General features: G+C 35.7%; 1 protein-coding gene and 1 non-coding gene across 2 annotated transcripts; one reads left to right on the top strand and one right to left on the bottom strand.

Annotated features, from left to right (window-relative positions):
- Positions 1–3,040: 3,040 nt before the first annotated feature.
- LOC136228152 (small nucleolar RNA R71) lies at positions 3,041–3,147 on the top strand. Its single transcript, XR_010688486.1, has one exon. It is a non-coding gene; the product is annotated as a small nucleolar RNA R71 (small nucleolar RNA).
- A 13,730-nt stretch (positions 3,148–16,877) lies between these two features.
- On the bottom strand, positions 16,878–24,506 carry LOC136226630 (putative ABC1 protein At2g40090). The gene is made up of 12 exons (XM_066015217.1): positions 24,276–24,506; positions 23,480–23,634; positions 23,240–23,365; positions 22,919–23,014; positions 22,711–22,811; positions 22,358–22,394; positions 20,901–21,119; positions 20,345–20,456; positions 19,116–19,207; positions 18,833–19,012; positions 18,577–18,690; positions 16,878–17,429 (listed from the first exon to the last, which is right to left on the bottom strand). Exons 1-12 carry the CDS (start codon positions 24,457–24,459, stop codon positions 17,223–17,225), a joined length of 1,623 nt encoding a protein of 540 aa, XP_065871289.1. The 5' UTR covers positions 24,460–24,506; the 3' UTR covers positions 16,878–17,222.
- Positions 24,507–25,159: the final 653 nt, after the last annotated feature.

Here is a 25,159-nt window from a genome sequence, read left to right as displayed (position 1 = left end):
GGAGTTAGCAGCAATTGTTCATGCCTTGAAGATTTGGAGACATTACTTGTATGGAGAAACATTTCAAATTCTCACTGATCATAAGAGTCTTAAATATATCCTTACACAAAAGGAGTTGAATTTGAGGCAGAGGAGATGGATCGAGTTATTAAAGGATTATGACTGCACCATTGATTATCACCCGGGCAAAGCGAATGTTGTAGCAGATGCATTGAGTAGGAAGACTTCAGAAGTGTTAGCAAGCATGAGGGGTCATAATATAACATCATTAGTGGATTTAATGGCTATGAACGTGAGATTAAGTGTGGATGAGGTGACTGGGTTGATGGCTACACTACAAGTAAGGCCAATGTTGGAAGATAGGGTTATGGAAATGCAAGCTCAAGATTTTTATCTTCAGAAAATGAAAGAGAAGATTCAACAGGGGAAGAAGCCCAACTTTTCCATTCGAGGTGACGGGATGATTATGATGGGAAGTCGAGTATGTGTACCTGAATTAGGGGAGTTGAAGATTGAGGTTATGAAGGAGGCGCATAATGCACCATATGCAATGCATCCAGGTAGTACAAAAATGTATCGAAACTTGAGACCACATTACTGGCGGCGGGCTATGAAGAAAGACATTGCTGAATTTGTGGCTAAATGTCTTACATGTCAGCAAGTTAAAGCGGAACATCAAGCACCAGTTGGAAAATTACGACCTTTAGCTATTCCATCATGGAAATGGGAAAGGATCACCATGGACTTTGTTATTGGACTACCTAGGACACTGCGTAAACATGGTGCCATTTGGGTGATTGTAGACCGGCTAACTAAATCTGCTCATTTCTTGCCAATGCAGCAAACTGATCCTTTAGACAAGTTAGCAAGGTTATATCGGGATGAGATTGTGAGATTGCATGGTGTTCCAGTCTCTATTGTATCAGATAGGTATCCCCGTTTCACTTCTCAATTTTGGGGTAGTTTGCAAAAAGCTTTAGGAACAAAGCTGAATTTTAGCACAGCTTTTCATCCTCAAACAGATGGACAATCTGAACGTACTATTCAGACCCTAGAAGATATGATGAGGGCTTGTGTATTAAATTTTCAGGGAGATTGGGATAAGCATTTGCCTTTGATTGAGTTTGCTTATAATAATAGTTTCCATTCTAGCATCGGGATGGCACCATACGAGGCTCTATATGGTAGGAAGTGCAGGAATCCTGTTTGTTGGGATGTGGAAGGCATGAGGTAGTTGGAAGGACCTGAATTGGTACAAGAGACATTTGAGAAGATCGAGACAGTAAAGAAGTGTATACAAGCGGCACAAGACAGGCAGAAAAGTTATGTGGATAAGCATCGTCGGGAGATGGAGTATGAAGTAGGAGATCGTGTGTTCTTAAGAGTTTCACCTTGGAGAGGAATCGTTCGATTTGGGAAAAGGGGTAAGCTAAGTCCTAGATACATTGGACCATATGAGATCACAGAAAGGATTGGACCATTGGCTTACAGATTAGCACTACCAGTAGAGCTATCACAGATTCATGACGTTTTCCACGTGTCAATGTTAAGAAAGTACCGATCGGATCCCAGTCACGTGATTTTGGAACCAGAAATTCAAGTAGTGAAGGACTTGACTTACAAGGAGGAGCCAGTGGAGATATTAGAGACCCAAATAAGGAAGCTGAGAAGGCGAGAGATTCCAATGGTGAGAGTTCGTTGGAGTCACCATCGATCTCTACGTGAAGCCACATGGGAGATTGAGGAACACATGAGACAAAAATATCCTCATCTTTTTGATATTGCTGGTACGTAAATTTCGTGGACGAAATTTTTTTTCTAGGAGGAGAGAACTGTAACGTCCAAAAAAAAAGATAGAGATACGTGTACAGTTATTAGGTTTATACGAATTTATTAAAGTTAGAAAATAATAACAATAGTTATGATAATTAAAATAGATATATGAATTATAATTTATTTTAATTAATAATATTGTATATAATCAGATTTTATACTTCCTTTTTATAAATAATTTCCGGAAAAAAAGGAATATAGGAAAAGTGGGGAGCAGTTATTACTATTTGAGTTTAAGTAGGTCTCCTTCCTATAAACACATACATAATTAAAGAAAACCCCTTTCTATTCTATTAGCCGCAAACGCAATGCAATGGGCAGTAGCAATTGCATTATAACATGGCAATCATGAGACTTTAAATTAGCTATTCTGGAACCTTTTAACGAAACTAGGTTCCGTACATTAGATGAAAAGCGAGAGGGCGTCTTCATATTGAAAAATGAATTGTAGACAATCTTTCATTCTTCCGCATACAAGTTGATCTGACTCATAGGCAACTTGTCTCTCTTGTCACCAGATGCAGCTAATTGATGGACTTGTGTTTCCAGATTTTTAATTGATGCATGTGTCTGCTTCATGAACTGCATCATCATTGTCTTCATGTCTGGCTCTACATCTTCTTTTGGTGGCACAGGTTGTTTATAATGCTGCTGAGGTTGCCTCTGGTAGTGTCCTCCTTGCTGTTGTTGATATTTTGGTTGTTCCTGATACCTCGGTTGCTCCTGCTGGTTGGTCTGGCCTGTCCATCCGAAATTCGGATGATTTCTTGTAGTTGGGTTATATGTGTTAGAGTATGGGTTAGGTGGATTCCTCTGATTATAACCTGCATAATCGCATTCTGCTTGTGCTCCCTTCCATTGCTTGACTCCGGGACAGTTGATGTTAAAATTAAGTCCTCCACAAAAATCACATATATCATTGAACGGTGGTTCGTTGTGGATCGAGGATGCATTTATCTTACCGTGCTGCCTGGCAAGTTGTTCCAACTGGCTTGTCAATTTTGACACCACATCTTCATTCCCCATTCTCTTTCCTTCACTTCTGGCAGAGTGCCAGTTATAGCTCGTGCTTACTACTCTCTCAATTAGGTCATATAAGGCTTGGGGTTCAAGGTCTTCAGGGTTCCCATTTGCAATGGATTCGATTTGGATCTTATAAATGTTGGTGACTCCATTGTAAAAGTTCTGCATCTGCATCCACATAGGGATGCCATGATTGGGTACCCTTCTTAATAATTCCTTGTACCTCTCCCATGCCTCGGCTAAAGATTCATCCTCTTCTTGCACGAAATGGGATACCTCGTTTCTGAGTTTAATGGCCTGTCTCGGCGGAAAGTATTTCATCAGAAATGCACTGGCCATTTCTTCCCAAGTAGTGATCGTCCCTGGTTGCAGATTTTTCAACCAGTTATTTGCTTTGTCTTTCAGAGAAAAAAGGAACAGCTTTAGCCTGATCACATCGTCGAAAACGCCTCGGTTTGATCTGAAAGTGTTGCATAGTGTGATAAACTCCAGGATATGCCCATTTGGGTCTTCTGACTGGTATCCATTAAACTGTATTACTGCCTGCAACATTTGTATCATCGATGCTTTCAGGCAACATGATGCATGACGAGTGCCCTTCAGTGGTTGGCCTCGAATAGTCCCTGATCCTCATGATAGGAGGATTGCTATTCTCTCCTTCTTCTTCTTGATTTGGTTGGACTGGTTGTTCGAGTGGTACCCTTCCAGCCATTCTTCTCTCTTTTTTTCATTCTCTTTGTCTTGCACGTCGAGCTCCCGCTCTGTTTCGTCTACACGTTCTCTCTAACTCGAGATCGATAGGAAAAACATAAGGTCCAGCTCTGCGCATAAACCGATAAAGACTCCTTCTAGCTGCACTATTTAGCAAACAGATTAAAAACACCTTGTTTCACAGAAAATTTCAAATAAAATTGTTGCTTTCAATCCCTGGCAACGGCGCCAAAAACTTGTTGTCTCCTGAATGGACTCTAGCAAGTGCACTAGATACAAGTAATAAAGTGATAAGTCAAGTATCGTATCCACAGGGATTGATGACCAAATTTAATGAGAAATTCTTTGTGAACAGGGTGCTCGTAGTTCGTGATTCTTTTATATTGACAGATGTTGGTAGTCGTGAAAACTGGAGATTAAACAGATTACTTTACGTGTTAAAAATGATTAGTTGTAGATGATAACAAAGTGAACAGGCTGTGCACAGCGAAACAGGTTGCCGTAAGCTCTACCCTAATGAATCATGAACAATGCAACTGAAGCCAAAGTTTCTGCTTTAACTCTCACTTAAGTCAACTCTCGTGTGTTCTTAAGATTGTAAGACTTACTAAAACCAGTAGCGTCCTAAAGGTTTGTTCTTTCTTGCATTAAGACTGAAGCAACATTTCAAAAGAGAAAACCCTTGATAAAACCACCTAACATTTCTGCTTCGGGGTTGGATGCTTGATAGAGAGTTCAATGAAGATGAAAGCAGTGTCCTATCATTCATCTAACACAGGCATACATGCATACGCAATCAAATATATAACCTCAACAAACACTTCATGCATAAACATCGTTCATTCATTACTAGGATAGAGAACTTACATTACCGGCCCCTACTGGTCGAGCCCATTCAAAAGGATTACTCACTCATACAGGCGAGTGAGAAATCAGATAATTCAAAGCTCAGAAACTCCATCTATCGAGCTCTCTCTCTCTCCTTCCAAAAAGTCTATCTTCTTACTTCCAAAATAATCCCCAAAGTCCGATACCTTTCCTTCCTCACTACCTCTATTTAAAGGAAAGGTCAGAGTCTAAAAACCGTACTAGAAAAGTATCCGCACAAAATATATTACAAAAGAAAGTCAAAAGTTCAGAAATCTAAAAATTGCTAAAAGTAGTTGAAGATCATTTTGACCCTTGAACACTCAAGGGTCGAGATTTCTTGTCATCTTGTTACTTTCCGCATGCACTTCTCCGCCTCTCTGCCAGTAGCTACTATTGTACCTGCCTCCCGTCTAGTCGTTGTCCATCATCAGGGGTTCCAACGTTTGACCGCTGGATCAAAGAATGGCATAATCTCCTCTTGGTAGTGCGAACAGGCTGCTTCCAGTCTATTCGGCTAAATCTTTTCTTATCTGCATAAAAACACCTATAAGGCCTTCTTTCATGTAATAAAACACTACAAACACCCTTAATTCATTATAATTAACACCTTTAAATGTAGTCAATTTCATGCCTAACAATTGACATACATGGTATAAGAACAAGCACACAAACAATTTCATCATCATTTCACTTATCAATCCAGATTGCTTCTTCTCCTGGTCTAGCATATGAAACTGTACAATCGGCGTCAACATCATTGAAGGTAGGCACATTCAGTGGATGTTCATCGAATATCCTACTGTTATCATCATCATAATAATCATCATCAACCACATCAGCTTCATCTTCGTCATCACATTTGAAATATTTATCTGGGCACGTCACGACAACCGACCAATCAGGATCCAAGGGGTCCTCAATGTAAAATATTTGCTTTACATAGGTAGCCAGCACGAATGGATTGTTCAAATGACCAATTCTATCTAGTTTGACCAAAGTAAAGCCTAGATCGTCTACTTTCACCCCTCTAGCTGACTCAACCTAATCACACAGGAAAACTGGAATCCTAAAGTGGTAGTAGTCCACCTCCCAAATCTCACTGATACGGCCATAAAAATCCATGTCCATAGTCTTAGGCCTTTTATCCTTTGCGCTTGCAAACTGCATAGCATCGGCAACTAAGAAGACACCACTGTTTTGAACTGATCTGGTAACGTCCCGTGCTTTTGTGTTGAAATCAATGTCGTTGACATGATAACCCTGATATGTAGGAACGTGACTATTCAGTCCAGAAGCAAGCCACCTCAAGGTCTCTGAAACGGCAGACTTGTCAACTCTTATTTCATTTGAAACCTGACATATGAAATCATTTATAGTTAGTACACAATAACCCATTACTTTAACCGGATATGCATAAATATCAGCAATTGAATTCATGTAAAAATTACCCTGTTTTTAAGCCAATCGGGAAATGTCTTGTTTTGTCTATCTCTCATCCACTTAGGATTCTTTTTTTGGCCAGGATAACTCAACTCCAAGAACTTCATATGCTCCCTACAATTCATACATATTTCATAGATAAGCAATAATAACTTATTCTACAAACAAACAAAAATAAAGCAAAATCACAAGGTATACACGATAGTACTTACAGAAAATAAGGTTGTACATCTTCACAGTTTTGCAAAACTGTTAAATGAGCCTTATGCAGTTGTTCTGAGTCCACCTGTACAATTGTATGGGCAGATAAAGACTTGCATCCATTTACTAGTCCCTTCACGTTTCTTCTAGGAAGCCCCACCGTTGCAACATCTCCATTACTCATATGCTCTTGAACAAATTCTACGGCTTCTTCAACAATGTAGCACTCTGCAGTGCAACCCTCAGGAAATTGTCGATTATGAACCATTCCTTGGAACACTTTCATATACCTCTCAAAGGGGTACATCCATCTATAAAATACCGGACCGCACAACTCGACTTCTCTTACAAGGTGTAGGGTTAAGTGAATCATTATGTCAAAGAAAGAGGGTGGGAAAAACTTTTCAAGCAAACAGAGGGTATTGACAAGCTCACTTTGGATTTTGTGAAGGACTGATATGTCGATTAATTTAGTGCAAACAGATTTAAAGAATAAGCAGAATCGAATGATGGCAATTCTAACAGGTTTGTCCAACACTGAACGCAATGCAATGGGCATTAGCAATTGCATTATAACATGGCAATCATAAGACTTTAAATTACCTATTTTGGAACCTTTTAACGAAACTAGGTTCCGTACGTTAGATGAAAAGCGAGAGGGCGTCTTCATATTGAAAAATGAATTGTAGACAATCTTTCGTTCTTCCGCATACAAGTTGATCTGACTCATAGGCAACTTGTCTCTCTTGTCACCAGATGTGGGTTTCAAGTCAGTACGGATCCCCATATCAATCATATCATTTCTACCTGCAACTCCATCCTTTGTTTTACCCGGTATGTTCAATAGTTTCCCAAGAATAGACTCACAACAATTCTTTTCAATATGCATTACATCTAGATTATGCCTGACTGGAAGGAATTTCCAATATTCTAGTTCGTAGAATACAGACTTCTTCTTCCAACATGGTCTAGACTCAGGGCCACCCTTATACGGAACAGATTTCTCACCCTTCCCACTAGCTTTGGGCAAGCATTAACCTCTTTCATATAACTCCTCCCCAGTTAATGGTTTAGGAGGATCATCCTTTTCTACAGTATTATCAAAAGCAGAAGCTTGCTTCCTATAAGGATGGTTTCTTGCAGTCCACCTACGAGTCCTTATATAAGCCATCTTTTTAGAATACTTTAACCTTATCGGTTTGGTCTGGTCAATGCATATAGGACATGCATTGTACCCTTTAACAATGCTCCCTGATAATTTCCCATAAGCGGGAAAATCGTTAATAGTCCACAACAAGACCCCTCTCAACCTAAAGTATTCTCCTCTCACTACATCATACACCCGATCAATTCCATCATCCCACAAGACTTTTAGGTCATCTATTAAAGGCTGCAAGTACACATCAATATCATTTCCAGGCTGCTTGGGTCCGGAAATTAACAAAGTTAATATCATGTACTTCCGTTTCATACATATCCATGGCGGAAGGTTATAAACAACCATTATGACTGGCCAACACGAGTAGGTGCTGCTAAGATTGCCAAATGGGTTAAAACCATCTGAAGATAGTCCTATCCTAAGGTTCCTAGGTTCACTACCAAAATCTGGCCACTTAGTGTCAATCATTTGCCAAGTTGGGGAATCAGCTCGATGTCTCATCAATCCATCCCTTTTCCTACCAGTCGAGTGCCAAGTAAGTTCCTTAGCGGTAACTGTGGACTGAAACATTCTTCTAAACCTTGGGATTGGTGGAAAATACCATAAAATCTTAGCTGCTACCCCTACCTTCTTTGTATTATCCCTAGCTAGTTTCCACCTAAAGACATTACATGATGGACATCGAGTAGCACCCTCATTAACATCTCTATACAAAATGCAGTCATTAGGACATGCATCAATCTTCTCATATTTCATCCCTAAAGCATGAAGAGTTTTTTTGGCCTCATTGGTAGATATTGGCATTTCATTCCCATCAGGAAGTAGGGTGTGAAACAACAATAAAATGTCAGTATAACAAGACTCGGTCAGACCATGTTTAGCGTTCATATTAAAGGTTTGTAGTAAACCATTCATCTTGGTGGATTTAGTACAACCAGGATACAAAGGCTTGTCTCCATCATGAACGAAATGCATAAATTCATCTGACTCTACTGAGCACCCATCTTCTTCTAAGTCTCTCCCTAAGTCATGGTTCATTTCAACTATTTCAGAACTCTCACCTATATGATTTGAGGCTGCAATAGAACACTCACCGTGCCATACCCAAGTTGTATATGTTTTCATAATTCCATTACAGATTAAATGATCTTTAATAAAGTCAATAATACCACCTCTGAGGTTACAACATTTGACACAAGGACAGAAAATATAGTTTGAGTTTGTAGCATTAGCAGTTGCAAACTTCAGAAACTCTTGTAAGCCTATTCTAAACTGTAGTGATCTCCTATCAGCCACCATCCATGATTTATCCATCTTGAACAAACATAATCTATAATCAGTTGTATTCTAACTAATAATTAACAATAAACACATACATTGACAAACATAAAACATCATAGAAACCCAAAATGTATATGTAAATGTATCTGCAAGACTATAAACCCAGCATCAAAAGTACATTAAAGAATCATCTCCAAAGTAAACACAACATCAAAAGTACATGAAATAATCATCCAAAGTAAACCCAGCATCAAAAGTACATGAAAGAATCATCCAAAGTAAACCCAGCATCAAAAGTACATGAAAGAATCATCCAAATAGAACAACATTGCCAAAAAACCAGATAAACATAAAAAATAACTAGATATACTAAAACCACATAAAACCCTTATTTCAGAATGTCAATACCTAATTTTAAGCAAACAAACTTTGAATTATAGAAAGAATATGCAGTAGATTAAGTCAAAACTAACATGCAGATAGTATAACAATTTCAAGAACAATCGTCATGAACATAGCGTAATGTGTTAAATAAACCCTAAAACGAACCTTACCGAGATGAAGAATTAACGAGTTAGAAGACGATTCACCCGATTGAGAGAGATAAACCAAGCAGGAGAAGATGAATTGTGTTTAGGGCTTTTGCAGAGGTGGAGATCGAAGGAGAAGAGGAGTTCGAAAGACTGGGTTGAGGCTAAATTGGCCTTACATACCCCGTTCTTTTTTAAGCACGCAAAATAAAAGTTAGAGTTTTTGCTCCCCCGCTTTTCTAAGTTTTGGTTGCCGCTTTTTTATTTTCGTACAATAATGACAGTCATTTATTCGAAGTGTCGTCTGATGCTTAAGTGACTTTTCCATCAAAATCGCATTCTTTTAGGATGACATCATACTCTAACCGTAACGTCATCTGAGACGCGAGCGCATTTTTTATTTCGCCTTCCGATGACATAGAATTAAAATACTGTCACGAAACATATTCAGACGACACGAAAACAAATGTCTGTCATGTATCTTGTATCATGTGAAAGGGAAAATGACATAGTGATTACTGATGACCCTGCTGAAATGGATGAATCAGTGGCTTCTTACTAGGATTCTGATCGTTGCTGTTGGAATTGGGATCGCCATCGAGGGCGTATCAGCTCTTCGGATATGTTTAAAATGGCAGCACTAGTTGTCTCAGGTGCATGACCCATAGTTCTGGCATCTTAGTGCATCTGGAGAGTATTCGGTTGCAACAGGTTATGTGTTGCTGGAAAGTACTAATCCAGGAGTGGACTTGCAAATTTGGAAGGCTGTCTGGCAGGTTCAGGCTCCAGCAAAAATCCGCACATGGGGCCATTATGTGTAATGCTACTCGTGTTTGTAGCGGTTAACGGACGACATGTCCTCATTGCCTTCTGGAGAAGACAGTCATTCATGTCCTTCGTGACTGTAAAGTGGCAGCTTTTGTCTGGTCGCTTCTTATTCCGACTAGGTACCTCACGACTTTTGCTCCAGGCGATATAGTGAGTTGGTTGCTACTAAACTTAAATACTCACACAGTTGTTAGAGGTGTGAAATGGTCCTCCCTTTTCTCCTTTATAGTTTGGTGGTTGTGGAAATGAAGGAATGATTATGTTTTTAATAGAACTCATCCGCAACAGTATAAGGTGGACCATGTTGTCAATTATTGTGTTGAATTTATTAGGGCATAAGAGGAGTTATTGGATGACCGAGTATTGGTGTCGCGGACTGTTTGGATTAGCTGGCATCCACCAGTCCCAGGGTGGATTAAGGCTAACACTGATGGGGCCTGTAAGAGTAGTCCTGGTTTTGCAATGATAGGAGGACTATTGAGAGATGCACAGGGATTTTGGCTTGGTGGGTTTGGAGCTAATATTGGTTACTGTACAGTTTCGCTGGCTGAACTTTGGGGACTATTTTTTGGTCTTAGTCTAGCTTGGGATACGGGTTATAGAAAAGTCATTTTGGAAGTCGACTCTCGAACGACTCTCAATCTAATCTTAAATGTAGTGGACTATCATCACCCTTACTCGTGGCTGATTTCTCGGTGTAGAGAGCTTCGTGATAGGGAGTGGACAGTTGTTTTTGTTCATACTTATAGAGAATAGAATCGTGCTGCTGACTGGTTGGTGAACTTTGTAGGTTCTAGTCCGTTGGGTCATCATGTGTATGATGTGCCTCCTGCAGGCCTCCAGAAAATCTTCTCTGATGATCGTCGGGGTCTAGCATTTAGCAGAGTAATCCGCTCTTAGGTCTTTTTTTCTTACTATTTTTTTCCCTCTTCCCCAGGGCCTTGCGCCTTCCTGTTTCACCATTTTTTTTATCTTGATTAACTTGATGTATAACAACTTCAATCACATATAAAAGATTTCTCGCTAAATATATGTTATCTTTTACATATTATACATAAAAAAAACTTTACAATTTACAACACATGTTTAAGTCATTACCCTACATATTCACAAACAAAATACATTAAATACTAATATACTATCGCGGCCGATGCAACCCTAAAAGAATAAAAGCACTCGTGTGAATTTATCTTGTCCATGCTCATTACACCAATATTTATATATTACCAAATGTTCTTGTTCTTGATCCGGAATCTGTGGCTCGAATCCTCCATCACTTCATCTAAAAGGATAATTAATCCTCGAACCTGTGATGTACGAACTTCAAAATTCGTAGTCATGGATACATGACTCCTGTGAGAGAATTAGGTATATTTAAGTTTTGGAAGGTGTGATTTGACCTAAATATCCCTAACCAAACCATGGGCCTAGTGTTGGGCCGCTTATGGCCCAATCTATTTCAGATAGGCTTTTCTCCTTAAATGGCCCCATCTGTAACAAACTAAATGGGAAAATTACACAGAAATTCCGCTTTTAAAAATTATTTACAACTATGTCAAGTCATAATTTTTTATTATATCAAACTAATAAAATCAGTATTTTTAATATATTTTAAGGGTTACAATTTATAAATTAGAAGTCTAGAATATATTTTCTAGGGTTTATGAATTATGAATTAGTGTCTAGAATTTTTAAATCATGGTATAAAATCATAATATTATAAATAATAATGACATATTAAGAATTAAGTTTGGTGATATGACTTATTTGTAATTTTATATTTAGTTATGATATTTTGTAATTAAGCCAAATTTCCCATAATAAAAATTAAAAAGTCAGATACCATAAATGTAAACTATATTTAGAAAATATTGTACTTTAGAAAATAGTAAGCAAGAGAAAAAAAATATTTTTCACAATTTGGTTGCAATATCGAAAAACAACAACCACAAAAAAAAATAGTGGATGACTGATGTTTTTAAGAAAATAAAAAGAAATAAAATTTAGGGTAAATAATTTATTAGTTCACTCTTTTTTATCTAACACATTGTTTAGTCCTTTTATTTTGAAAAACACATTATAAGATCCATATCTTTTGTTAATATTAACCATTTAGTCCTTCTGTCTAGTTTTTTTTAGATTTTTAACCGAATATATCTTAGCTTTCAAGACAGTCATAGTAAATATAAAATGGTCATGCTACTCTGTTATTTTATGTCTGTCTGTTTATGCCAAATATAACGGTTAAAAATCTAAAAAAAAAAAAGACAAAAGGATCAACAGGTTAACATTGATAAAAGATATGGTTTTTATAATGTAGTTTTCAAAATAAGGGACTGAATAGTGTGTTATGTAAAAAAGAAGAGACTAATAAATTATTTACTTATGGTTCTAAAAGGTTTATTAACATATTTTGTTCCTTTTTAAATGAATAAAATATTTTCCTTTAATATATTTTTTTATTAATTAATTTAAAAAATTTCCGTTCGCTTATTTTCTAAATAAATAAATACTAAAAGATAATAATAGTAATAAATATTGTCTTGTAAAATATTTTCGGACAAAAAAAAAAAGAATTGTTTCATATGTATTATTGCAAATCTAAGAATAGATTTTGTTTGAGAAGATATGTCTTGGAATATTAAATATAGTAAAAAAGGAACTGTCCTTGTCTTTGAAAATTATTATCAAAATTTAATATTTGATTTTTCTAGAAATCAAACTATCATTGTCACTCAAATTGAATTTCTCTAATTTCACATAAAATGGCAATTTCTCAAACTGTAACACTTTATTTATATCTTGTGAGTTAATTAAACAGCTTTGAGTTTTGGACATCCGGCCAATTGAAAGACCATGAAATCATATATCGAGAAAAAAGATTTTTATAAAGGAACCTAAGGACCACGGCTATCTTCTTTATCTCTATTATCCCGCTATTTAGTAGCGAACTAAAAACTTAAATTGATAGTTAAGGTCTAAAAATATCTTTATTATTATTATTATTATTATTATTATCTTTGCAACATCCCTCACGTGAATGCTCATTGAACTTAGAGCGTGTACAACATATGTCCATATTTATGTCTTGCTTGGTAAATAGTTGTAAGCTAATTAAATTAGCTGTTAGCTTATTACCTTTTTTTTATTAGCTGATTGGTAAAACTTACCTGATTGTTAATAGCTGTTTGTGTAAATGACAAATAAAGACATGATAAAACCTTTATTTGGAGTTAAATGATAATAATTAGGGGTAAAATGTCATTATAAAAAGATGGAGCAATAAGCTAATTGAAAAAACTCATAAAACCAACATTTTCAAAATTAGTTTTGGATCTAATAAGCTCTTTCAAACATCTCTTCACCATAATTAGAGGATTGACCAGTTAAAGTCTCTAAAGTGGCTCAAACTTCTAATTTTACCCTAAAAACCTTTTTACCAAACAAGATATTAATCAATAAATAAGGTTGTTAAGATTTGAACCCTCGACCACTTGATCTAAGAGGATAGTTATAAAGGTCCAAGAATACCTTTATTATTATTATATCTCACAACTATAAAGTCAATTCTGAGTGAAATGTATATCTCGTCATTAACAGTTTCAAACACCGTGTACTATTATTGTATCACGGTTTATGATATTGAAAATACAAATTCAATATTATTTGATGTAATTCTGAATTTTTAATTAATTATATGAGAATGTATTATTTTTTTTCAGGAATGGAATAATTATTTTTCTTTTTTTTGAAAGGAATAATTATTTTTCTTTAAAAAAAAATTAATGATAAAATTGTTAGTTCTGATTAAAAAGAATAAATTATTATTTCATATAATGATTTTGAAGTAATCTGATCCGTCGTTATCAAAAAATAAAGTACGACAAAACATTAAGTTGTACACATGAATTTCTCAATTTAATTTTACATTTTACAAAATAAATAAATCCAATTTAATTCAATTAAATTGCTGACATAACATAACATCCTAATAAATATTGACACCTAATTCAATATTTTTTTTTTTCAAAAGCACCTAATTCATTTCTTTTTAACCTATAAAAAATTCTATCATAGCAATACACTTTACAAAAAAAATTTGCACACATGTACCAAAGAGGTAATCGAGCTACTGACTAGATGACAAATATCACAAATTTTTTTCCTTTGGATAATTATAAGTGTGGTGTGTTTTCTGTAGACATTCGGATTATTTTAACAGACAACATGAGAGCCAGAACCGACCTAGACGGCTGTCTAAGACCTCTGATATAAGGGGACCTCTAAGCCAGAATATATTTTAATTAGGACATCTGATTTAAGAGGTCTTCACTCGTAAATATATTCCGGTTACAATAATTATTTAGTTCTCAATTCTTAAAACTTAGGCATATAAATAATTATTGTTCTCTGTCTGAATTTAATAGTAATCATGTATAGAAAATCAGAATACAATAAACTAAAATGAAATTAAAAATCGACAACAATAGCACATGTTGTCCTTTTTTAATCACTATTATCACAACCAGAATAGCACAATAGGAGAGTCCTCCACCGTTTATTTTACAACTTCTCTCTTAACAAATAAAGTATATAAAAACATAGTTTACCCGATTTGCAAATACAGTTCCGATTTGCAAATCGTTTGTGTTGTTTGATTATGAGATAAAAAAAAAAAAGTTGTTCAGAGGAACGCAAACTCCAAAAATGGTAGTTTCATGAACCGACCATAATAAATGGTAAAATTGATTTTGAAATTTAGAGATCATAAAGAGAGTAAGAGACCCTTATTATTTGCTTGAAATGTGGAGTTACTAATTAAAAAAGTCAGTAGATTGAGTTAAATATCACAACCAAATACGTCCTGAGTTTCCTATTTAATCAACCAGAACTGGAGTTTAATTTATTGAATAATATAAAAAAAAATATGGCCACAAAAGTGACCCATCGCACCAAACAAATAGTGAAGTTATTGAAGAAAACAAAAGATGTCATAGTGCAATAATAGTCACCTAAAATACTGTATTTAAGTTAATAAAGGGAAAACGAGTTGATGTAACTGCTACAGTTGGGGAACAAAAGTTCACCATCAATCGCACCAGGAAGGACATTCATAATAATGCTCTTCAATGTTATCAGAACCGGACCGGATATCAAACCGGATTGGTGACTGGGTCACGAATCACTTGGTCGGATCGGATGGCTCGGATCGGTCGAACCGGATGACGTAATAAATAAATAAATAAATAATATTTATATATATTAAATATATATAATTATTTTAAAATTATTTTTATAAATTATATATATCCAACACAAATTATAAACAACTTTTGATTTGTTATTTTTTATCAACTTGAGACTAAATACATAACGGATAAATAGAATTCAGAATAACTTGAAGTATGTAAATGTATTCTATGACATGCGATCTTTTTAACGGTATATTATAAACACAAAACGGACAAGTGGTGAATGAGAAATTGACGCTTAAAATGAACCATTTGAAATGCTTTAGAAGAAGATAAAAATAAACTAAGCATTCTTATCCCACATAGGAAAGAAATGAGAATGTTAACTAGTTTATAAGTAAATGGTCTTCATAAACCTTTAAGTAATTACTAAGGGACGCACCCGCACGACGTGGGCGATGCGAATGCCACACCAAAAATGAGCTCTCTTAGCCCGGACTCCTTTTGCTATTTTTACCCCAAAATGAGCTCTCACTGCCGGTTTTTAGAGCCTCCATCGAACCAGTCAAGCTCGGATCGGACTGCCGGTGCGGTCCGGGCTTGATAACATTGATGCTCTTAATACATTAGTAGTACTCCGAACTTTGTTCAATTGATCACGAAAGGTAGCTCAAAGGCATAGGATTCTCACAAATATAAAAAGACATATAACTCTCCTATCAACCAACATGAGATGTTTAACACGCCCCCCTCACACCTGCAACTCTCCAATTAAGCAACGTGAGATGTTTAACAAGTTCGGAAAACCAATTGACTTTTTAAATCAAGTTCAAAAAGCTAATGATGTAATAAGCCTTGATAATAACTTGTTACTTCCTACTGGAATAAAGAATTTATCTCTTAACTCAAATAGGCAAATCTGATAAATCGGTTCAAGATTGATCAGATACTCAGATGATCAATCTTTAAACTAAAGATACTAAACATATTAGAACTCAAACTCCAAAACTCTAATATGATCCGCGATTCTGTTGAATTATCATACACCATGCTTTAGTAAACAAAGATTAATTTACTCCGGATATAGATGCATTATAAGAGATAATAATAATAAACTATTTTTGAACCTTACCTATCAATTTAAACTTTTGAGTTAATGGTTCCTTGAATTGTTATCAAAACCGTTTAGACCAAGTGGTGGAAGCTTCAAACTCAAGAGGTATTCATGTCCGGGGATATATACATGTAATAAAAGCTATTCTTGAACATAGCTATCAGCTTAAACTTATTAATCAAATGGTGGGAACAAAACTCAGCATCAATAGCAGCAGGAAGGACATTGCAACAACCTAAAAACATTGATAATAATAATTTTATCTGCTCACTCAAATAGGCAAATTTGGTTAATCGGTTCAATATTCATCATATACTTTCTATATGTCCATCTTCCAACTAAAAAATAATATGTCTCGAACTCGAAATCTCTAATATGATTTCTCTGTAATTTAGTCTCGGGTGACCCATATTTTGTCATCAGACACAATCATATGCTTTAGTGGACTAAGAGTAACTTAGAGGCAGCCAGATGAACTTTTAATAGAAGATTGGGGTATATGAACAAGCATAAACTAGCATTAACATCCAACATTTCACTTTTTAAAGTTCAAAATTCTTACAAAGAGCGCAAAAAGAGGCTGTTTTCTGCACAAGAATGAAGTAAATCGCTAAAACAAAAGGGTGCAAATATGAAGTGAGAAGTTACAACACAAAGGGGCAAACGAAAAATTAGCAGAACTCGGATCTTCCTCAGAATTGGAAATCATATCAGATGAACTTTACTTTTAATACTACCAGCTAGTAGTAAAATAAGATCCAAGTTTCATTGATCATTATTCTCATAATACAATGTGTATTATATAATTCTTTTTCTCCTATCAACGGGTTTCCGGAATATATAGATTCCCAGAACATATGGGAAACCTTTTATGATCACACAAAAGAATGAATACAACAAATTCTCTCCTTTTGGTTCTTATAAAAAGAATAAATCAAGGCATCAATCTGTAATACCTGGAGTCAATAATGAGAGCTTTGTATGGTTGAAAAAAGGCGTAAAAGAAACTGGACTGCTTTGACCCGACTTTGCAGCGATATCTAGTTTAAACCAGGCAAAGCTCTCCTGAACTGTAAAAGCCATAGCGCAATCTGCATTCCCAAAAGTCGAGCTCCCAACAAGATTTCCTCAAACCATATATCGAACCTACTAAAGAAGGATTTTCTTTGTGACTTTTTTGCCTCAACAATGGCCTCGGACGAAACTTTTCCAATAATGAAAAATGTCTCAAGAGAAGAGCCCTGCAACTGTTTGTCGTGCAAGTAATTGAATTAGTAATTCAGTAGAGATACCAGATAAAATGATAATCAAAATTAAACATGATTTTTCCTGCTAAGCACAAGAGAAGATAATACTACAGAAGTCAAATATATCAACATTTCCAGGTTCTTAGCCCGATCGAACACGTACTAGAATGTGATTTGTGCTTCAATTTTTTACCCAGTTGGCAAAAGATATAACTAAATAATAAACCACAGAAAATGCTCCAAATCCTTCATAAACAGGATGATGTCATAGAGTAGATGACACATCATTTATACCATTTTTAATTAGGTTAAATAATTTATTAATTCCTACATCTTTACCTAAACACACTGTTTAGTACTCGTATTTTACATTATGAGGTCCTTAACTTTTGTTTTATTCAACTGTTTAGTCCCTTATAGAGTTCAAATATTTGAGGGACTAAACTGTTGAATAGAACAAAAGTTAAGGACCTCATAATGTAAAATACGAAAACTAAACAGTGTTAGGTACAAATGTAGGGACTGATAAATTATTTACCCTTTCAATTCAAGGAAAAATCATGCATTATGCATATATGTAGCAATTAATGCTAATTGGCTTTCTTGCTTATTTATTTATTTTTTTAAAAAAATTTTGTGCAATGCGCTTACATTAAGAAGAAAGAAAAATCCCCACCAGACCCGGATGTGATTCGAACCCATGACCTCCCAAGGCATAGGTAAGCTCTCAACCACTAGGCTAAGAGCTTCACCACTTTCTTGCTTATTTATTTGATAACACATTCCTTTCGTTCTATTCCATACCATTATAATGTCCAACTCGCTACAAAGTTGGGGCCTAGCTCGCGTAAATGGATTTATCGTATCAATGTGTGATATTTAGCACACACCCACTTAGGGATGAAACATGTGAACTGCAGAAAATGAACGTCTGCAGGTAAACCAACATGAGATGGTCCAAAAAGACGGTTCACTTTTAGACTAGGTGGCTGTGATAGTATGTTATGAAATTTGAGCTGAAGTCCACCCCAGAAGGTACATGAAAGGATATTGATAGCCTCACATATATAAATGTCTTTTTATGCATCACTAACTAGCCAAGGGATATTAAACAAATAGCAACAATGAGCAAAGGAAATAACAATACCAGAGAATTATTCACGGAACGCAAACAGTCATTTGTCTTGAGCAACATCAAAATTACACGAGGTAACCTACTTAGCAGCTCTGAGATTTCAGGGAAATACTGAGATGCATACATCTGCAAAATGCGTAAAGTTAGCATTAAGAATCTAGATGTCATTCATTTCATTATCATAACAAGAACCAGTCAATAACAGCCAAAAGCTTCTCATACGATAAAATACTAGCACTAAGCAGAAGAGAGGACCAACTAACTAGACCTGAAGTTCCGAACGGTCGCTGTCATTCCCACGTATGACCAAATGGTCAATTGATGAGTCCACAACCCTATTCCAGGGTTTCATAGTAAGAATCCCTGCAAATAGTGCATATAGGTCTTCTCCAGCACCCAACTTAACGCTATGTTCCTTTATTGAATTTGCATCAGCAAATATTAGTGCCTGTGAGAAGATCATGAACACAAATGTCAGAATTTCTCCATTGAAAATGTAAAATGCAAATAAGTAATAAGAGGAAAATGGTTTTAATCAAGCAAGAATTTACCTTCCAAAGAGCAGCATAATTAAATCTGGCATCGAAATCAAGTTCCCTGTACAGTCCATGGTCCAAGAGAATCAATTGTGGCTTTCTCTTGCCTATAGAAATATTTGAAAAACTAAACTATTAGTATTTCAGAAACCAACTAGACATTACAGACTACAAAAAGTTTATGGAAAGCATTTCTGTTATAGCAGTGCCAGTCAAAATAGTTTTATAAACCAACTAGACATTACAGACTACAAAAAGTTTAAAGAAGGAGTATCAATTATAAGCACTACCAGTCAAAATATAAGTAGTTTTCATGACGAGAAGGTGAGAAATGACAACACTTGCAGATAATAAAAGTTCATCATACCAACTTCCAAATAAATGCCCTTGCCCCTTACAATTGAAAAACAAGGTGACATCGTACAAAACGACATCGACACGTGGCATCTCAGGAGCCCTCGGATCAATCGCCACGTGTCTCAAAACAGGCCTTCGGATCCAGTATGAAGCTTCCATGGAACGTCTCCTTTATAAAAGGAACCCTCATGCGGCTAGGTCGAAGACTCCTCACCATGAAGGACTTCTCCTAGAAACAGACTCCTAAAAGGAGAAGGAATCCTAACACACAAAGGATTCGGTCCAGCCTCATATATAGAGGGTATAGCCACATCCTATGGTACGTTAACTCAGCAACTCGCAACTAGTTCTTACTCTTCAACCCTTCCTAAAGCGCCTACTGACTTAGGCATCAGAGCGGGTTCGCCGGACTCCGGCCCCTCTCTGACCCTTGGTTCTGTTTTACGGGTTCAATCAGAAAGATCCATCAAGACGTTTGGACCCCGTCCCGAGTTCATAAACACAGTTATCACAAGGGAAAAGAACATTGGGTGGAAACCTATAAGATTGCCATTGAAAGGAATAATAATCGGAAGTGAAAGATAGCAACAAAAAGTGGATAACAGAGAGGTTCAATTATTAAAGTTTGAAATAAGAATCATAGTACTTGATTTTTCTATATTTTTCATCTACGCAAGACCTTCTCTATTGCAGACTTAGGAAGCCAGAGGTGTACAGACTTCTCCTTGCATTTATTTAAACTCATGACATCCTAGACCAAATGGTGCAACTTCGCTGGTGCAGAAGGCTCACCCCCAAAATAAACTAAAAGTAGAATTTTATATGGCAGGGTCAATAGAATTGTATGATAGATCCTTAATGGCAATTCGGCATAAAATAGCCCTCACCTAATATGCTTTTTTTACCAGAAGGCAAAGGACGAACCAGTAAGTTAGCAGCATGCGGGTCACAGTGTACAAACCCATGCTTAAACATCATCTCAGCAAATACTTTACTAACCTGTTCAAGAAAAAAAAAAAAGACAAGCAATTCTCAGAATTAGCAGCTCAAACATCTATTAATCTACAGATTATCTAATCAAAATTACAAAATATATACTTAGAAGTTATCAAAAGTTGGTAGAGAATGATTGACTTCCCTGTACAGGCATTATTCATAACATGTCAAACTCAAACTAAAGTCCCAAAATCATGTTAATACTCTCTAGTTATTTATCTATTTCCTTCATCGAAACAGGCATGTGTTAAAATATTTTCAATGAACAAAAAATGGGTAACGTATTGACTGGGCAAGCAACACTAAGACAGTTTATATGACTGGATGTCTCCTTGCAAAATGTGTATGTGGCTTTTTCTTAAGGGGGAATTCTCTACAGGCAGCAAATGCTATCAACCACAAAAGTTTGCAAACAAAAAATCCTCATTATCAAGGCCATCAACTTACTAATTTTGCAACTTCATGAGGTTGAATGCCAAGTCCTTGAATTGCCTTGACATCATTCACTTGTGCAGCATCCATAAATTCCATGGTCAGTAACTTTGATGTACTTAAGCTCCAGAGAACCTTTGGTGCATAGACATATTCTGCAACATCTGGGGATAGCTTCTGAAAATTGTGCAGACACTTCACACTATTCTTAGCCTCACGTAAAAAATCCAATTCCTGATGGTCACATGTATTAATTATTAGTGTACATCAAATGAATGTGATTAGATTGTTAGAGATTAGATTTTCATTAACATGTAAAAAAAATGATAAGGGCAATAGGTTAGATACTTTGACTAATTAGTGGTCATTACAACGAGTATATCACACAACCACGTTTTTATCTTTATAATGGAGCGTAAGCAAGATAAACTTATTATTCATAGAAATCCCAAGCATTAGGCATTGCAAGTAGTGCATATAGTCACATTTAGACAGCAACATCATCAAAGGCTTTACAGAAACTGACCAGGTTTACAGATGCATATACAGAAGTTTGAACAATGAAGTTGCAGAACACATATATTCATTTATGCTAAAGATAGCAGGACGTACAAAAGAATAAAACATCAACCAAACAAGAAACTAATCAATTGTGAAACATGACCAGGTTAACCAGTATGTGGTTCAACCAGCAGGTTGCAGTGTTTGATCAATGTCAGGCAGATCACCTAATCAGTGCCCATCCCAGGACAGTCCCATAAATCTAGAAAGATAGGTTTCCAAAAAATTGATTGTAACAAGAAACCAAGCCACCTAAATTTTGGAAAAAGATAACCTCGTGACTAAGCCTTCCCAATTTATATCCTACACGATTAGGGCATTTTGTTCCTATCTTAAAGAGAACTCAGACTCTCATATCGATTCAAATGCATCATTCTTCCCAAGGAATCCATTCGATTTCTAAAAGGGTTATTAATCCTTAACTTTTCTTCACAAACAATATTTTTCTTGAACTCTTTCCTTTCTTAATCTTCCTGTCTTTTTACAGGTGAAGTATATAGAGGTAAAGTCACTGTAAAAGCTCATTTTCCACTGCTTGCCAAGAAGATATATGCTCATACAATTTTTAGCCTTGAGCAATTTTAGATTTCAATAACAAATTTCAAATTTTATCTAACTACTTCAACAAGCTGCCAGCATAATGTATTCAGCAACAGAAGCTAGAAAATCCATGTCACAAAGTTTTCAGCAGATAAGCACATATTATAAGAAAAAGAAGTTTGGGAGCTAATGATCCTTAATCAAGCAAGATATAAGAAAGCAGATAGATGGAGGTGGGGAAACTTAAGCAAAATGAGAGAGACAAGGATTCATCAGCATACTTGAAAGTTTTTTTAGAAACTTCATTATAGATTTGCACCCAAGCAAAAAGTCTAAAAATCCGAAAAAGCATAGAAAATGTTGAAACTTGCCTGGGGTATACTCTCCCGAATTTCGGCAACCAACCATCTGCATGTGAAAGCAAGTAACCTTCAATTAACACTAGCATTTTGGGGGCATAGATTATTCACTCAGAAATATAAAGGAGAAGAGCACATCTATGGATATAAGAACAAATGTGCATATTCATCCATAACCAGAATTTGAATGAATCTTAACATTTAAATGCATCCTTAGATGTCAGATCTCTAGAAAACAGCCAATTTCTCTTAACAGAAGACCAAACGAATAAACGGTGCAACAGAACCATTAATATTAAGCTTGAATTCTACCAAATTTATCTTTCTTTAAATCTAGTAGCAGTAAGAAACTTCAAAAAGAAAACCTGTAATCGAAAGAAGGGAAAAACCAGTGTAGTGTGTTCACAATCAATTCCACAGTGGCATGATCAGCAGCTGCAGTATCTGTCATATGAGTGTGCTGAACCTGAATATCCAGAAGATTATATGGCAAAGTTGTGCCTAAATAAGCACCAAATGTATTCCGCTAAGACCTATGAAACTTTATTTGGCTTAGAGTGACAACGACCAAACCTTTACAGCAACTTTTTGTCCATCAGTAGTGCGAGCAACATGAACTTGAGCTAGGGAAGCACTTGCTATTGGAACCGGATCAAATTCATCAAAAATCTGTAGACAAAAGGGCAACTCAGTATGCAAGTCTAGACCCTCCATCAAAAAGTACTACAATCATAATAAGTATCAAGGGTGCATGCAGCACTCTAAAAACAACCAATACCACGATTTATATAGTTATATTGAACAGATACGACCTAACCGGAATAAACTTCCATATTTAGTGCACATATCATTCTTCCATGGACTTTCCGAGAATAGTTAAGACACAATACATACTTTATCCGGGGTGGCTCCAAGCTCTTTCTTGATAACCTGACAAACTTGATCATATGAAGAAACAGGACATTTGTTCAGCATGGACGCCCTCATAGTCTGGACATATTCCTGAGGGACTACATATTCCTGCAAAATGTAATATACTATGAGTTCATTCAATAGCAGAATTAACCATAATAACCCATCTCAAATAGAAATGGTTGAATTAATGATGCTTAAAAAAGCATATTACACACATACCAGCTGTCCAATATGTTGCCCAAGCTTGATATATATTCCTCCATTTTTGAAACACAGCTCCTGAAGCTTATGTGCTGACCTTAGGTGCACCTCATGTTTGGCTTTGGATCTCTCAAGACTACCTTCTGGTAGTCCCCACAGTGAGTATTCATAATCTAGCGATAATGAGCGAACAAACTTATTACAAGAATGACTTCAAAATATTTATATAAAAGAAATAACAAACAGAATATAGTTTCAACACATCAAAATATTTCATAATAACTCAAATAGAACTTCCATATGCATTAACATTGTCAAAACAGTTGAAGTATCCACAAAATTGGTTAAATATTTAAGAAGTTGCGATCAAAATAAGAGGGAAAAATAAGAAATAACAAAAAGAACAAAGCAATGCATCGATTCCTAAATAACTAAAAGGATCAATCACAGCATCCTTACTGCTTGGTTGAGCAATATCATAGAACGAATTAGGAGCTAAATAAAGCTCTATATAACAGTCTTTCTAGTAACCAAAATGATAACATATGCATTAGTTTTTTGCATTACTGTAAGTAGTACGTAAACAGAATCATAAAACCAGAGACGAGGAAGACCTGTATATGCTCAGAGTTTTGGAAACTCCATTACTAAGAAGTAAGAACCTAGTCCAGCTCAAAATTCAACAACTAGTTGTCAATAAAAAGCTTCAAGAAGCATTCCAAAGTGAAAATTTAGCGTTAAACTAGAATAAAGAAGAAAAAAAGCAACAGAATTACATTTAAAAAATAGAAAATCAAAGCTCAAGCGGAGATACCAAAGGTAATGGAAGCAGCAGTTATGACATCGCGCGCCAGGCGGACAGGGACATTGGTGCAGAGTTTCACAGTCATCGCCGGATCTTCGGAAGAGGCGATAGTTGCTGCGGCACCGCCGGTAAAAACTGCGGAGGCCGCCACCGCGAACTTGGTCCGAGCCCGCCATACAGACCGTGTTGCCATGTTTTTCTTGCGCTTTTCCTAATTTTATTTTCCCTCAGAATTTACTCCTTTTTTCTCGGATATATTACTTCAGCACAAAAAGCGCGGGTAGAGATGTAGACCACAGCGAAACGACACCGTACTAAGAAAGATAAATTAGTTTATGCCCATCACCAACTGCATGTTACGGCTTTTATTATCACAACAACTTCGCCTTAAAAATGACTTAGGCTCTGTTCTTTATCGCTGAAAAAAACTGAACTGAACTGAACTGAATTGAACTGAACTGAACTGAACTGAGTACTGCTGAATACTGAACTGAATTTAACTGAATACTATTGAATACTGAACTTAACTGAATGCTACTGAACTTAACTGAATGCTACCGAACTTAACCGAACTTAACAATAATGATGATATTAGACTTTAAAATAATTTTCATGATAATATTGGACATTAATGAACTTATAATAATAATAATGGTTCTAATAAATTTAATAATATCAATAATAAATAAATATATTATTAAAGATAAAACTAAATTGAATATCAAATAAAAGCCCGGGATGATAAAATCTTGGCTCGATAAAAGCCTATGAAATTAAATAAAAATAAGTCTAATTTAAATTAAAAATACAAATTACATACAAACACAAATTTATATATAATTTAAAACCTATGAAATTAAATACAAATCTTCATATGAATACAAACTCTTAAC

The sequence above is a fragment of the Euphorbia lathyris genome, chromosome 4, assembly GCF_963576675.1.
Source record: "Euphorbia lathyris chromosome 4, ddEupLath1.1, whole genome shotgun sequence".
Lineage (NCBI taxonomy): Eukaryota > Viridiplantae > Streptophyta > Magnoliopsida > Malpighiales > Euphorbiaceae > Euphorbia > Euphorbia lathyris.
This window is presented reverse-complemented; position numbering and strand designations above follow the sequence as displayed.

Excerpts from the sequence above, each read along its gene's own strand:
- LOC136226630 (XM_066015217.1), bottom strand. The coding sequence starts at position 24,459 with ATGGCAACACGGTCTGTATGGCGGGCTCGGACCAAGTTCGCGGTGGCG. Across the intron at positions 23,366-23,479 it reads GGCAACATATTGGACAGCTG|GAATATGTAGTCCCTCAGGA; the intron begins GTATGTGTGTAA and ends TACATTTTGCAG. Across the intron at positions 22,812-22,918 it reads GACAAAAAGTTGCTGTAAAG|GTTCAGCACACTCATATGAC; the intron begins GTTTGGTCGTTG and ends CTGGATATTCAG.